This window comes from Gambusia affinis, linkage group LG07 (assembly GCF_019740435.1).
Source record: "Gambusia affinis linkage group LG07, SWU_Gaff_1.0, whole genome shotgun sequence".
NCBI classification, from domain to species: Eukaryota; Metazoa; Chordata; class Actinopteri; order Cyprinodontiformes; family Poeciliidae; genus Gambusia; species Gambusia affinis.
The window spans coordinates 5,748,333-5,761,770 of NC_057874.1; the positions used below are offsets into that span (position 1 = coordinate 5,748,333).

General features: G+C 43.2%; 1 protein-coding gene across 2 annotated transcripts in view; it reads right to left on the reverse strand.

Annotated features, from left to right (window-relative positions):
- arhgap46a (Rho GTPase activating protein 46a) overlaps positions 1 to 13,438 on the reverse strand; it is a 45,350-nt gene that overhangs the window by 25,230 nt on the left and 6,682 nt on the right. For both annotated transcript variants that reach the window (XM_044121860.1, XM_044121861.1), the window contains exon 2: positions 3,253 to 3,762. In XM_044121860.1, the coding sequence (XP_043977795.1) occupies positions 3,253 to 3,762 (510 nt within the window). The remainder of the gene's footprint in view (positions 1 to 3,252; positions 3,763 to 13,438) is intronic.

Consider the following 13,438-nt stretch of genomic DNA (forward strand, 5'->3'; position numbering starts at 1 on the left):
TGGTGTTTAACCCCATTAATACCATGTAGACTAAGAAATTTTCCACCTTGTTTCGAACAGTTCTCATCACTACGTCATGGTAAGACCTTGACACTTTCCATCCCGATTCTCCGTGGGGTTCACGGTACTTCCCTAATGAGCTGCTTGAAACGCACAGAAGTTTCCCTGCACATGTGATAAAACTCAGTCAATGATTCACAGATCTGGCACTGAGACAGACAGCCACACGAGTGTAGACTCACGTGACTGGATTCAGCATTGTTTTAAAAACACACACACACACACACACACACACACAATTACAGGTGTGAGCTTTCTTCCACAAAGAGAAAGGAAGCAGCATCGCCAAGTGCAGCTTAGAGACTTTCATGAAAACTAAGCTGTCAGGAAGCTATTCTGAACGCATTTAGTCATAACCTAAAACAAAAATAAAGGACAGTCCTGTTTCCACAGAGGGCAGCTTTGTTTTTCTAAAACAGGTCAAATGTTAATGTTTTATTCCCACTGCGCTACAAGAAATGGGAACATGTTGAGACGTGTCTGAAATAGCTCACGTGTTAATACAGAGAAGAAAAAAAAGTTGAGGAAACGGCTCTTTTTTTTTTTTTCAAAGCAAACATTCGATGACCAGAAGCAGAAAACAAACGGCTCATCTCAAACCTTCCCCGAAGCCTCGATTTCAACCATTTTGGGCCGACGCATTCCACCCCCTGTGGGTGTTTTGTGGTTTCCAATTACCTGCTGGGAGACTGAGGGTGGTGAGCCTGTGGAAGACCATATGGTTAATTAGGGTATCAATCCTGCTGGTTAAAGGCTCCTCAGCTTTCTGTGTTGGAATACAGCTGGCTATTGTTTTAAAGAAGAGACAGAAAAAGGTTCTGGGAAAGGTTGAGTCAGGGGGGGTTGAGGGCGGCCGTGTGGGACCCCAGAGTGAAAACTCTCTCTGTAGAAATGTGCTGGCAGGTTAACTCATACTTCTAGAATTCACATTTTATCACATTACAAACCACAAATCTCAATGTGTTTCACTGGGACTTGATGGAAAATCAAGTAGATCACAATATTACAGTGAAAGAAAGTCACACGTGGTCATCTGAAAAGTGTGGCACCGATTGGTTATTTTGGGCTTTAAAATGTTTAGAGAAATTCCATATTTTTAGAAACAGACTTCGGAACAATTTGATTGGCTGCTTTTCCCCATGAGCCCGCCCACCAGCTACAGATGAAAGCTGCTCTTTTCTCTGGCCCAGCAGGGAACCAGGGATTGGAGAGCTCCAGTTTTCAGTGGGTTTTGTCACAGGAGCAACACAACAAACTGGTGCTTAGCAAGCGCCAACATGACTTTGGGTCCATTTTTGGATGATTGACGTTCACAGCTGGCGATATTGTTTTGTCCCACCACCTCCACCAGTGCCACCCATCAGCCGGAGATTACAATTCAACTCCTCAACCATCTTTCTACAGCACCCAAATACGAAGCAGATCTTCGTATTTGTATCTTCTACTTACCGGCTGCTAGCTGGTAAGAAGAAGAAACTAATCCATTTTCATAGACAAAACCTCTGCAAACTTTTCAGGGTTAGCCTTGCTCATAAGCAGCAGGAATGTGGTGGCTCTGTTTGTTATTAACCACCACAACATTCTCTCACATGCCTCTCATGCATGCACATTAGAGGGGTTACAGCGTTCTATGGCCTGGAGCCTGGATTTGTTTAAGGAAAACGAAATGAGCAGTGCATCGGAGCCGAGCCGAACGCTGGTCAGCACACAGAGGGACACTGAGATAGCCCCGGTGGCCGTGCGCCAGGGGAAACAGAAGTGGCATGTCTGGTATTTGACTTGGACAGGGAAAGATGCGGTCTAGATGAGGCCGCATGGGCGAGCGCATGACGGGGTCTCTGAATGACTTACTGTTAGGGCTCGTTCTGCACCAGCAACCCAAGCGCGAGGGGGGGAAAATGATGTGCTCTCTAATATAGCGGACTGTTTACCCCCCCTCCATTTGGTAGCGATTTGCTCAAACGGCCAGGCGCGGTTCACAGGCAATCGTATGGAAACTTGGGATGTATGGAATGAGCAGATAAGTGAAAAAGAAAACAAGAAAGCAGTCCGAGTCTGGCCCAGATGGTCAAAAGTCAACGCAATCTTGCAAATTCTCACAACAGAAGCATTTGAGAGTCTTTACAAACAGCAGTGACATATGCTCCGATCGGTATCGCGTTTCCTCAACGGTAATATGAGCCTCTAATGATCAAACCTAATCTCAGTAGAAGCCCCTAAAGCAGAGGTGGTGAAATCATTTTCATTTTGGGTCACAAATGTCCTCAAATGGCCGGTTGTGACAGAATCTATTGATAAAACCCACAAATGTCAATAAATAACTGCCTCTGCATTTAAACATCAATAAATAAATAATATTGAACTTGACATTACAACTTAAAACACAATTTAAGTACATAACAGTTACCTTGAAGGTTTTATTCATGATTCCCTCTGGAATCTAAAGCAGGTGTTAGCTACTCTCAAATGAGCCATTTTGGCTCTCAGTTGAGCTACATGAAACATGTTGAGAGCCCCAAATGTTACACAGCATTTTGAAGAAAAAAAAGTTATAATTACAATTTTAGATAAATAGCTAGGATATTTTTGAAATTTTAAACCACCATTTTATTTCTCTTTTGAGGTTTTAAAATAAAGAAAAACTAAATTTTTAGGTCTATAGTTAGGGTAGGCATTTATTGTATTATCATTTATCGCGATAATTGTCATGATTTATTGCTATCACAATAAAATCCAGTTAATGCTTTAAAAAAACTGTTTTGTCAGTATTGTACTATTGTACTATTTTGTACTATTTTCTCCACTGTTGGTTCAGTGAGTGAATCAATAAACATCCATAAATTTTAAAATATGATTAAATGTAGTTATTGTGAGAAGCTTAGTGATACAAACCACATTTTTATGTGGCTGCTGTCATAAAGAGGCATTACAAATAATTTGTTTTCCAAGAGCAGGATTTGTGTTTGTGGGGCTGTTATTGCCGTTTCATGCAGTTACAGCCAGACCGTTACCTAAAACAAGAACCAATAAATAGTTCCCATCGTCGCGTTATACTTCTTACAATACATTGCGATAAATCTTTAAGTCCATATTGCCATCCCCCAGTCTAAGGAGCTCCTTGTGGAGATGCAGGTTGCAGACCCCTGGTCTAAAGGGTCACATAAAGAGATATGGCAGGGGGTGGTCTCCTACCTCTGAGGGTCTTTGCCGTCCTCCACCTCATGTTCGGCGCTGCTTCCGTCTCCTTTGGTTCGACTGCCCGCTGCCGGGTCCGGCTCGGAGTTGGCGCTCTGCTCGGACGGCTCTGGGGCTCTGGGCAACGGGCCGTCGGCGTCCCGCTCGGCCATAGGGGTGCGGCGCCCCTGGCTCCCCACACTGGCTATGCTCCCGGTGGTGGAGCGGTGGTGGTGCTCCTCCGCCGCCCCGCTGGCCTTCCTGGCGTCGCTGCACCGCTTCATGGCTTGCAGCTGGGAGAGGGGCACTATGTCTGCCCCCTGGGGCCGGTGCCAGACTGTGCGGCGCCCCGTAGAGTTGTAGTAGTAGAAGCGGCCGCTGTGGGGGTCAAACAGTTCCCACCACTGGTTGCCGTCTGCCTGGCGGACGGGAACGCCGGTAGGGGGATCCCAACCGCATTCGCCAGTGGTCAGGTTGACATACATGCGCTCGCGGGAGCGAGGCTCCAGAATCTCCACCCAATCAGAGCTGAGGAGGAACAAGCCACAAGATAAAAGAGTTACCAGCAGGTAAAACAAACAAACAAACAAAAAAAAAACCACAATAACCACAAATGGGACACGATCCACCTTTATAGGTCGCAGTCACACCTGAGCACTAATCAACTGGACAGGCGGTAAACAAGTCACGCCATTTGGCAGGCTCAGAGGTTCAAAAAAACACATGTCCATATGGTAAAAGCTTTAATTTCTGGGCTCCCCGTAAGCATCCATCTGTGTGAGTGTGAGCTCTGAGTGATGTCATCTCTGAACTGTGGGGATGTAGAGTGATGGAGTGTGTTCCCCTCAAACCGGGAGACAGGTGGGAATGTCGGTGGGAAGCCAGAGCGTGGGGTCGGCGGGGCCCGAACAGACCCACGCGCTCTGGGTGCGCCACAGAAACCACAGAGCTCAACTACAATCAGAGCGGTCTGCAACCGCCAATTCAGCACAATGCAGGCAGGACACAAAAGAAACGCTGGGAGGGAGGAGGCGCAGGAAACAAAAGGAGATATGTAGGGAGGGTGGGAGATAAGTACGCCACTGAAAAGGTCTGAACCAGTTTGTAGCTCTACCATACTTCAGAAAAAACTTAAAACCCTGAGACAAACTGTTCTACCATTAGGTCAAAATATAAAACAACGTTCCAGAGAGCAGATTTTAAACTGGGTTTTAAGGGTTTCTTTAACAGGTGAAAGTCACAAGAACAATGTTTGAAGCACTTTTAGGGAGGCACCAATCAGGCTAATGAATGGTAGCGCTGGGCGATAAATCAAAAACAATATATATCGCAATAGACACGTGACCAATATCAACAGATAATATGTCTGATAGAATACTCAATTTCACTGACCTTTGACCCAGAGCTGCACAGCAATCTGGGGCATGTAGAAACGGGAAAGGCTTTAGCTTCTCAACTCAGCTAGCTAAGAAAGGTTGAGCGGCTAAAACCCAACTCACTCACTCTGGTTACCAAGCAACCACCTGTGAAGTAACTTGAGCAGCAGCAGTTTATGGTTTTATCACTGTACCTCAAACTGCTTAAAAAAAAAAACAAAAAAAAACCGGCAAGGAGTGAAAACTGTGGATAAAACAGGAAGGATCAAGTCAGCAGTTTGGCACCATTTCACATATTTAAAACAAAAAAACGAATCAATAATTATCAATATTGTCATTTATGAGATGGTTATATTGCAACATGTCTCTCAGCCCTAATAAATGTACAGATTGTCATTAAAGACACATTCCAGTAAGAATTTTGTGCCCAGTGAAATGACTATGATTCTCTAAAAGCTGCATTATAGATAGAAAGGGAATTCAAATATCTCTGTTATGCCTCCTGCAATAAATATGGAGGCGACGTTTCACTGTGTGAGAGAGAAACCAAAAAGTAAAAGAGCTTACTTTTTAAAATGACATTAGCATCTTCTATCAGTCATTTGCATCATTAAGATGGCTAGCATTAGTAGAACCCGTTTTTATGTTCGACCTCATTGGTATAAGGTTTCCAAATCCAATGTAATCCATGACAGAGGATGAAAGATTAAACAGGTAGAGCAGAGAAACTTTGGTGCTCTGCAACACCTTTCCGTTACCTGCTGGGTCTTGGGGTTGCTAGGTGACGGCGTAGTGCCCGTCTATCGTCACTTAATAATCCAGAGGTTTTGAAATGACTCATTTTCAGGTCACCAAAAATACCAACTTATTGCTAAAAACAGCTGGTTAGTTTGTTGTTTTTTTTAAGTGATTGAGTTAGAAGCAGTTGAGACCCAAATAGAAGTACAGAAACGTGCTAAATGTGAATTTAAACAATGTTCAATATCCAAAACAAATATGCAACTATTGTGTAAAAAAAACAAACAATTGACTCAAAGGCCTCCAATACAATAATCAAATTAACATCTGATAAGCATTTATCTAAATAAAAACAAACATTTAGAGCTGTGTATCCAGGTCGTTAAACTATTTTCTAGACTCCTTTGATCTAGTTCACCAGTGAAAGCCTTTATGATAATGATGAATACTTTATTGATCCCCAAAGGGGAAATTCAAGGTCCCAGCAGCTCAAGACATTACACACAACATACACTACAATTCACACAATATACCACAAAAACACTAAATCACCAAATTAACACAATTACCAGACCAACATTACCAAGAGCTAAAAATACTAAAAAACACAAAAAATCCTAAGTGCTAAATTTAAATTTAAAACAGTTGCCAGAATGGAGGAGTGCATGTTGACTTATAATATAGCCGACAGAGTCAGTCAGAGTACAGTCCATCAATCTGTATGACACTATAAGGAGTGTGGAGGTGAAGTCTGCTGTGTCGATGTACTAAGCAGAGAATATATATATATATATATATTTTTTTTTTTTAAAGCCAGCTCTAGTCATGAGGGAAAAAGGAGAAGTCCTTCACTGAGGCGATGTGAAGGTCACCCCCAGAGGACTGATTCAAAACACCCAACATATAATCTGTTCTCCTCTCTCACAATGACCACTTGAAGATCCTGGCAGGCCGAGCTCCTTTTCTCTTTCTTTGTGTCCCACCCAGCTCCAGCTAAATATCTTTGGCAGAACGGGCCTGTGGGGATGAACTGGTGTCACTGGAATCTGCTGGATATTTGGCCTCTTTCCCAGTCTGCGACTCTGGGTGGGTGGAAGAAAACCTCCTCCACTCCTCTCCGTCGTTTTGTTTGTAGGCTTGCTGTCCAGACTACCTGTGCTGCTCAGGAGGTGCAAGAAGCTTAGCGTGGATCAGAGTGTGGAACAACAAGCGCACATATGCGCTCCTTGAGCTCGCGCCAAGTCTCCACTTGTGTGCTCAAACTCGGGCTCAGAAATAGACACAGAAGACTGGTGCCATTCAGCCCTGCCAGATTTACACCGTCACCCATTCTGGGAACGACAGCTGTTCTGTTTTAATGGGAACGCCTTGAGTAATACTGCGGTACCTGTTCCGCCGCGTTTTAAATATGGAGTTCAGTTTAATCGGGTGCCAGAAGCAGCCTGGGGCGCTCCTGCTCCCTGATAAAACATCCAGGTAAACGCAGAGCAAACTCGGAGGGGAACATAGGAGCCTCCCATGCACTGTTTTCCCAATGCGGTTCTGGGCTCTCTGCTGGGCAGCCATCTGCTTCATTCCCTCACACCGGCTCCAACCTTCTGACGACTCGATAAGAAAGCTACATTTTTGTGGCAAGGGGGCACGTGAGCGTCAAAAGAACAAGCTGCCATTGTTGGGCGTAACGTCTGACGTCCCCTGAACCCAGAGGTCCCACAAAGAGAGCAAACTATTAGAAGATGACTCGCAGACTGATTAGATCCGCAACACTTAATGGCTGGGAAGCCTGGAATATAATAGGCCATTCAAAGCGAAGTCAACAGTCAACATCTCCCCCCTCCCCACACACACACACAACACACATACCAGAGCCTTTATCCTTTTATTGCTCCCAGTCTCTAAATGAGGCGCTCCCACACTAAGAAGCTCAGCTGCATTCAGCAACATTTAGCTGGCTTAATCACCACTTTCTGCCTAGGGAAAGTCTGAATCTGTCCGACGAACAAGAGTAGCAACGTGTTGGATGAGTTTCGTCCCTTGAATGCCTCAAATGTCCACTGTAGTGAAGAGGGGAGGCAGGAAAGCAGGATTCAGGGGGTCAGCAGTCAGGGAGGTGGCCGACGAGTTGAGCGGCGTAGGCTGCGTCAGCCGCAGAGGCCGGCTCCCTTTGAGTAAATAGTCAGCAGTTAGAGCTGAGAGCTAGCCTGCTGGGCTCTGTTGACATGAAAAGATAAGTAGAACGGCTGGCTAGCGTTCAGGCTGAAATTAATATTGAGGAAAAGCTGCAAAGACAAGCAAAAGCCTTTGACAAATTTACCTTAGGAAAAACAAGATTAAATGGATAGGTGAAAAAAAGAAAAGACGATAAATTTGTGGTAAATTTGCACTTACCCGTGTAAAAAGAAAAAGCTAGCTAACTAGCAAGGGTATATTGGCAGCTAGCTACAGGTAGCCCCAATTAAAGGGAATCACAGAATGCAGTGAAGATGTCTGCGCCTGTCTTGAACTTTAGAATGACAGAAAAGTTTAATAAGGTCTGAGTATACGAGATCGTCCTCCCACGACAAAATTTAAGACCTATAATTAACTTATTTAAGTTAATCAATTTGCATTTTTTAAATGAATTTAAGTCATTTTAAGACTTTAATTTTAGATACATCAATCTAGGCCCTGATTAAAGTTGTACGGCTTTTGCACCAAAGAGGTTCCAGTATTTATCCAGCCAGTTCTTCACTGTTTGGCTCCGTTAAAACAACAAAAAAAAAAAAAAAAAAAAAAAAAAAAAAAAAAAAAACACACAAACTATTTGCTTTTCCACCACCCGAGAGCCAAGCCAATGCCGTGCCATTACAGCACTATATACTTCTCTTCCACTTAGTGATCCTTCCACTGTTCTATGTTGTGTTTTTGTAAAGGACTGTAGTGGTTGGAGAGAGCTTAACAAACAGGGAATACCAGCAAACATGATGTCTGTACATCACGAATCGAATTTATGTTTCACAATCCTAATCAGTTGATCTCTCATCGGTGCCAGGTAAATAACTTTTATGGCAGAACTGATCAACAATGACGCAGCATTACAGAAGGGACCTGGAGATGGCATTTATGGATTCAGTAGAAAATAATTTGCCGTTTTCTTTTTCTACATGCCACACCGAACCTTTTGAATTCAATGAAAAGAGACATTATTGTATGCAGTTAGGAAACTGGTTGTTTATTGTGATGTTACTAAGATTTTGATGTTGTGAAAGCGGGATGTTTTTACAGTTTTTTTCTTTTTAATTTAGAAATTCAAAGGTGAAGCTAAACTCAAAGTATAGAGCTCGTAAATTTTGAACTGATTAGATTCTCGGATTTTTAATCTGCTTAAACCAGTTTTGACAGATCAAATCTTTACAAATAAAGATCAGATAAAAGATTTAGATCAGTAAATCTACCTCCTGCATGCTACCAACTGCAGGAGTTGGAGAAAAATCAACCCTTGGTTAAAACCAACATGCAAAGTTAAAATAAAAATGGTCGTGGCTGTGATATGAATTTAGGACCATCCTGTTGTGAAAGAGCTGAAGTAAGAAATAGTCATTAATATACTTCGTGAACAAGGCAGAGAGAGAGAAATTGTTTTTGTTGCATAGCGCTTGTAAATAGTATTCTGTGTATGTAAACTGCACATGACACCGTGTAAATTAACCTCAGTTTCGTCAGCGGTAGGCAGTCTGTCTGAGCTGAGAGGCAAACATGAAAGAATAGCTGAGGACTCTACATAATGTGCTTCATGCTGTAAATGTTCATAAATGGCTTGGAATGCAGTCTGCAACCAGCTCACTGAAGTTCAGCTCTGACAGGAATGTGTTTTTTCTTATTATTGATCTAAAATGAACTTGATACGCACGCGGTCCTATGACTGATGAATGCAGCACCTGGTTTACCTTACAGGGAAACTCCAGCAGAAGCACACTGGTTTCTGTTTCACTCCGACGATTGAATTTTTTTTTGTCCATCCTCTTCTTTCAGAAACTCTCTGAAGAGCTGCTTTAACTTTTTGTCTCTCAGAAAACATAACTGCCCAAAAGATAGAAGAACTAGGAAGAAACGCAACGTCCATTTTATTCTGGTGTGAAACAAGGATTTTTTTCCCCCCAACTGGGTCAAGGAGACGCTTCAGCTGTGTGTTTTTTCTCTTTTTTTTTTCCACAGCAGCTAAAAATAAAGCTGGTCAAATGGTGAATCCACCATCAGGACTAAGAGATACAGAGACAAAACATACCTTCCTCACCGTCATATCAGTGGTGGGGATCTCAGAAAGCTCTCTCACAGCTTTCTGAGAGAGAAATAAGACATCTATCAAACAGATTTTTTACCGTCAACTCCAAAAATAACTGGGAGTGAGGGCAGTGTCCCAGAGCGAGGGAAACAACAGAACATGGAATCTGCCCCATTGTTCGAAGCCAACGCCAAAGTGTAAATGGCACTTTTCCCAGTAGCTGTAAACATACAGGACTGGACAATGCAGTCTCTGGAAATAGGGCAACAAGTAACCATGTGTCATTGTCCAATTGTGGGTTTCAAACAAACTTGAATACCAATGAGTTCAACAAGGAGAGGAAGAAAGAAAGAAATAGCAGAGAGTTACATTGTGAACTCCAGCGGTAGCGTTTAATCAGATCATCAAGGAATTGCAGCTTTCTGCTTCATTGCCACGCTGGCATTTGGCGATGAACTGGTAGGACACTTCTGACAAAGCCCAGTGCAGGCTGTTGGTGAGTTCACGTTTCACTCATGACAGTCCAGTGGACTCCTTTGGGGATGAAAATTGCGATATTTGTTACATTTTCCGCTGGTGTGTTTTGCTTGCACACTGAACCGTGTCATGCAATTCAAACTAATTGAAAAACCTGTTCCCCTCCTCACCATTGGTGGTGCTGCACCAATAGCTACTCCAGGAAACAACACAAAATCATCCAAAGACGACAGGAGCGCAACTTCCTCCTTTGCAAAAAATGTGAACAACAATGGACTAGCGTCAGAATTTAGCAGTCGTAAGTTTTCTCTTTTGTCTTTGGTAAAAGACCACAAGCCATTTTTCCCGATAGCGCAAGACACCTGTGTCAGTTTTGGTTGTATTTACCCCGAAGGCCTTGCACTGTAGTTCTTTTCATGCTTTGGGAGCTGTCTCCGATTTGCTTGTGTCCAAATATTCATTTGTACCACCACAGAGTTCATTCCAACTGACCCGAGACCAAGGTTTTTAGGTGGACCAGTCTGCATCAGAGTTCGATTGCGCTTTCACACCTCCCCAAATGAAGCAGACTTTCTAGGCAAAGGAGAGCTAGAGTTTGATTAAAGTGAACTAGACTAAGAGGAAAGCATTGAGGCAGTAAGTTGCCAGGTAATCTAGAACATTCTCCAACAAACAGCCCACTCTGAGTTGTTTCTGATGGACCAAGGCAGGCGGAGCTCTCACACAGGGCTCGCCATTCATCCAGGAAACCTTAGCACCCTGAATTGCCAAGCCCAGCAACAAGTGCTAGGGGTCCACCCTTTACCGGTGTATTTACAGGAGTAGCTGCCTCCTATTTCTGCTCAGATACCGACTTAAAAATAAGACGGTGCCTCCAGGGAAAGGGAGAAGTGTTAAATCATCTCACCACATGGAGAAAAGCAGTTCAAAAATTGTGCAATGCTGAGAAACTACTGGGTTATTTCCCCCAACAGAGCATGCAGAGGCCTGTGGATGAAACACAAGACACAGTCTGCCAAAATACAAGGCTTCTGTTTGGTTATGGATAAAGCATGTACAAAGTCTATTCAGGGTGGCTGCTAAGCAACGCGCTTATCTAAATATTGTAAAGCACGAAACGTAGAAATGGGCCGACAACAGAGCGCTTGGCAGCAGTTCCAGTAGCTGTAACTGTAAACCCAACACGCTGCAGGCCCCGGAGCCTCGCTTCTGTTTCGCAGCGTGACGAGGAGGGCCGTGAAACCAAATGGAGGGGCTGCAAAAGCCAGAGTTGCTCCTGCAGGAAAACAGGAAGAAACCGAGATGAGGTGCATGATGCGTGACCGGGGCCCGGCTCACCACCCCAGATGTCCGGAACAATCCGGAGAGAGGGGAGAGTGCACATACCTCACATGACAGAAAAACGTCCTGCACCTGCCGCGCACACATTCTCTGGGGCTTTTGTTTAACACCTCCCATTCCTATCGTGTCAGAGGGAGTAGGGAGCAGGACACACGCAGCACATCTTGTATTCAGCGGTGCTTCTTCAGCTTTCTGAGGAGCCTTTGAAGAGTTGTTTTCTGTAAATGGTGGCTGCTTTTTAGTCCCGATTGAAAAATCGGAACATTCCCTTCAGTTGATTAAACTATTGAATGTCACATTGTAGCAATTGACTTGTAGGGAATCACCTTACAAGTCAATTGTAATCCTGCTATTTTATTGCTTGATAAATAGCAGGATTACTATTGCAACAACACATTATCAGTAGGGTAAAACTAACCTGTCTCACGACGGTCTAACCAAAGCTGTTTTTGGGCCTTTCAATTTGTTTCTTCTAAGTGCAAATAAAGAAATGAAAACTGCCTCATCAGCCAAGAAGGGTTGTTTGTTTTTTCTACATATATATTTACGGAGAACATCTGATCTTTTGTTTATATGTATGACTTTGTCTAATTGACTTATTTGTAGGCATGCTTTAAGTTTCCTAAATAGCCATTCTTCTGGGAAAGGTCAAACAGACTGGTCTGAAAATAAATGTACATTATATTAAAAGACATAACACAACTAATCCTGAAAGACATTTCTCTTAAGGGGAGCATTATATATTTTCCAGGCGCATATTGAGATTTTATAGCACAATGCAGTAACTTTTACTTTCAGTTGTAATTAAAAAAGCCAGATATATGAAACATGACTGAAAAGAAATTTGACTTTGCAATTTGACGCCTTGAAGCTGGCCTCTGTGTCTTTAAGAAGCTCCTACTTTGACACTTCGCCTTCACCACGATGCTTCTCATTACGCCATTTATGACAGTTCTTGGGAACATGGGACTGAAAAGTAGTTTACTTCATAAGCTAAGCAGACTTGCAGTTCCAGTAGATGTTTGCTAATTGCTGCTGCTAGTCTGAAGGAGCTGGGTGGGAAAGCCGCGTGGGAGGATGAAATTATACAGTCAGTATTTACTAATAAAATTACTTATAATGGCAGCTGGTTGCACAAGATTTCATTACAGGGTGTCTGGGATTCAACACAAGTGAGCACCACACTTTTCAGAATCATTTGTAAAACATGCTGAAAGCCATTTGTCATTTTGATATGTCTGCTAGACAGAGTCCAAATGTAAGTTTCTGGTTGTAAAGTGAAGATCTTCAAGTGATATGAAGACTTTTGCAAGGCACTGTAACTCTGCTAGAGATAACTAGGAGGCATTCATCCCCACAGCAATCCACATTAAAGTTAATGTTAGGCTTCAGGGTGTCATTTACCCATCCTGATCTGTCTTTAGCTTAGCGTTTGTTTTATATACCACTCAAGCCTTCAGCACACTAGTGGTCTTTTTTTTTTTTTTTTACTCTTAGTTGTTTTTCTGTGATCCTACAAAATCATCTTCAATTTTCTTAATTACAAGACTCCTTAGATTCTCCACAAAATTTGCCTACAAATACTTTGGATTCCTGAAGAGAGATGATGGCGTGAACTAATCCACCGACTTTCCCCTTGCTTCAAGCGTCCTCCAGCTTCCTCTTCCTGTTCTGTTCGGATCTCCAGCAGTTGTTGATGTCCATTCCTCACACGTTGGAAAGCGAGTTTGTGGGGGGAGGATCGTCTTACACTCTTAGACACGGGAAGCACGCTAGAGCTGCTTTAATTGAGCCAGCAAAGAATGAAGACTGGGAGAAGAGTGGACTCAACAGCCAAGAATCTGCATGCCTTGCTGAGGGAAACCGGGGTCGGATACGAGAGAGCTGTAGGCGCCCCCCTGTGCTCTTATCCCTGTGACCGGATTCACTTCCAAACATCGGGATAAGACTAGAAAGCTGTTAATAATGGCTGAAACAATAGTCCTAAGACTGCCTTATATTGCGTCATGTG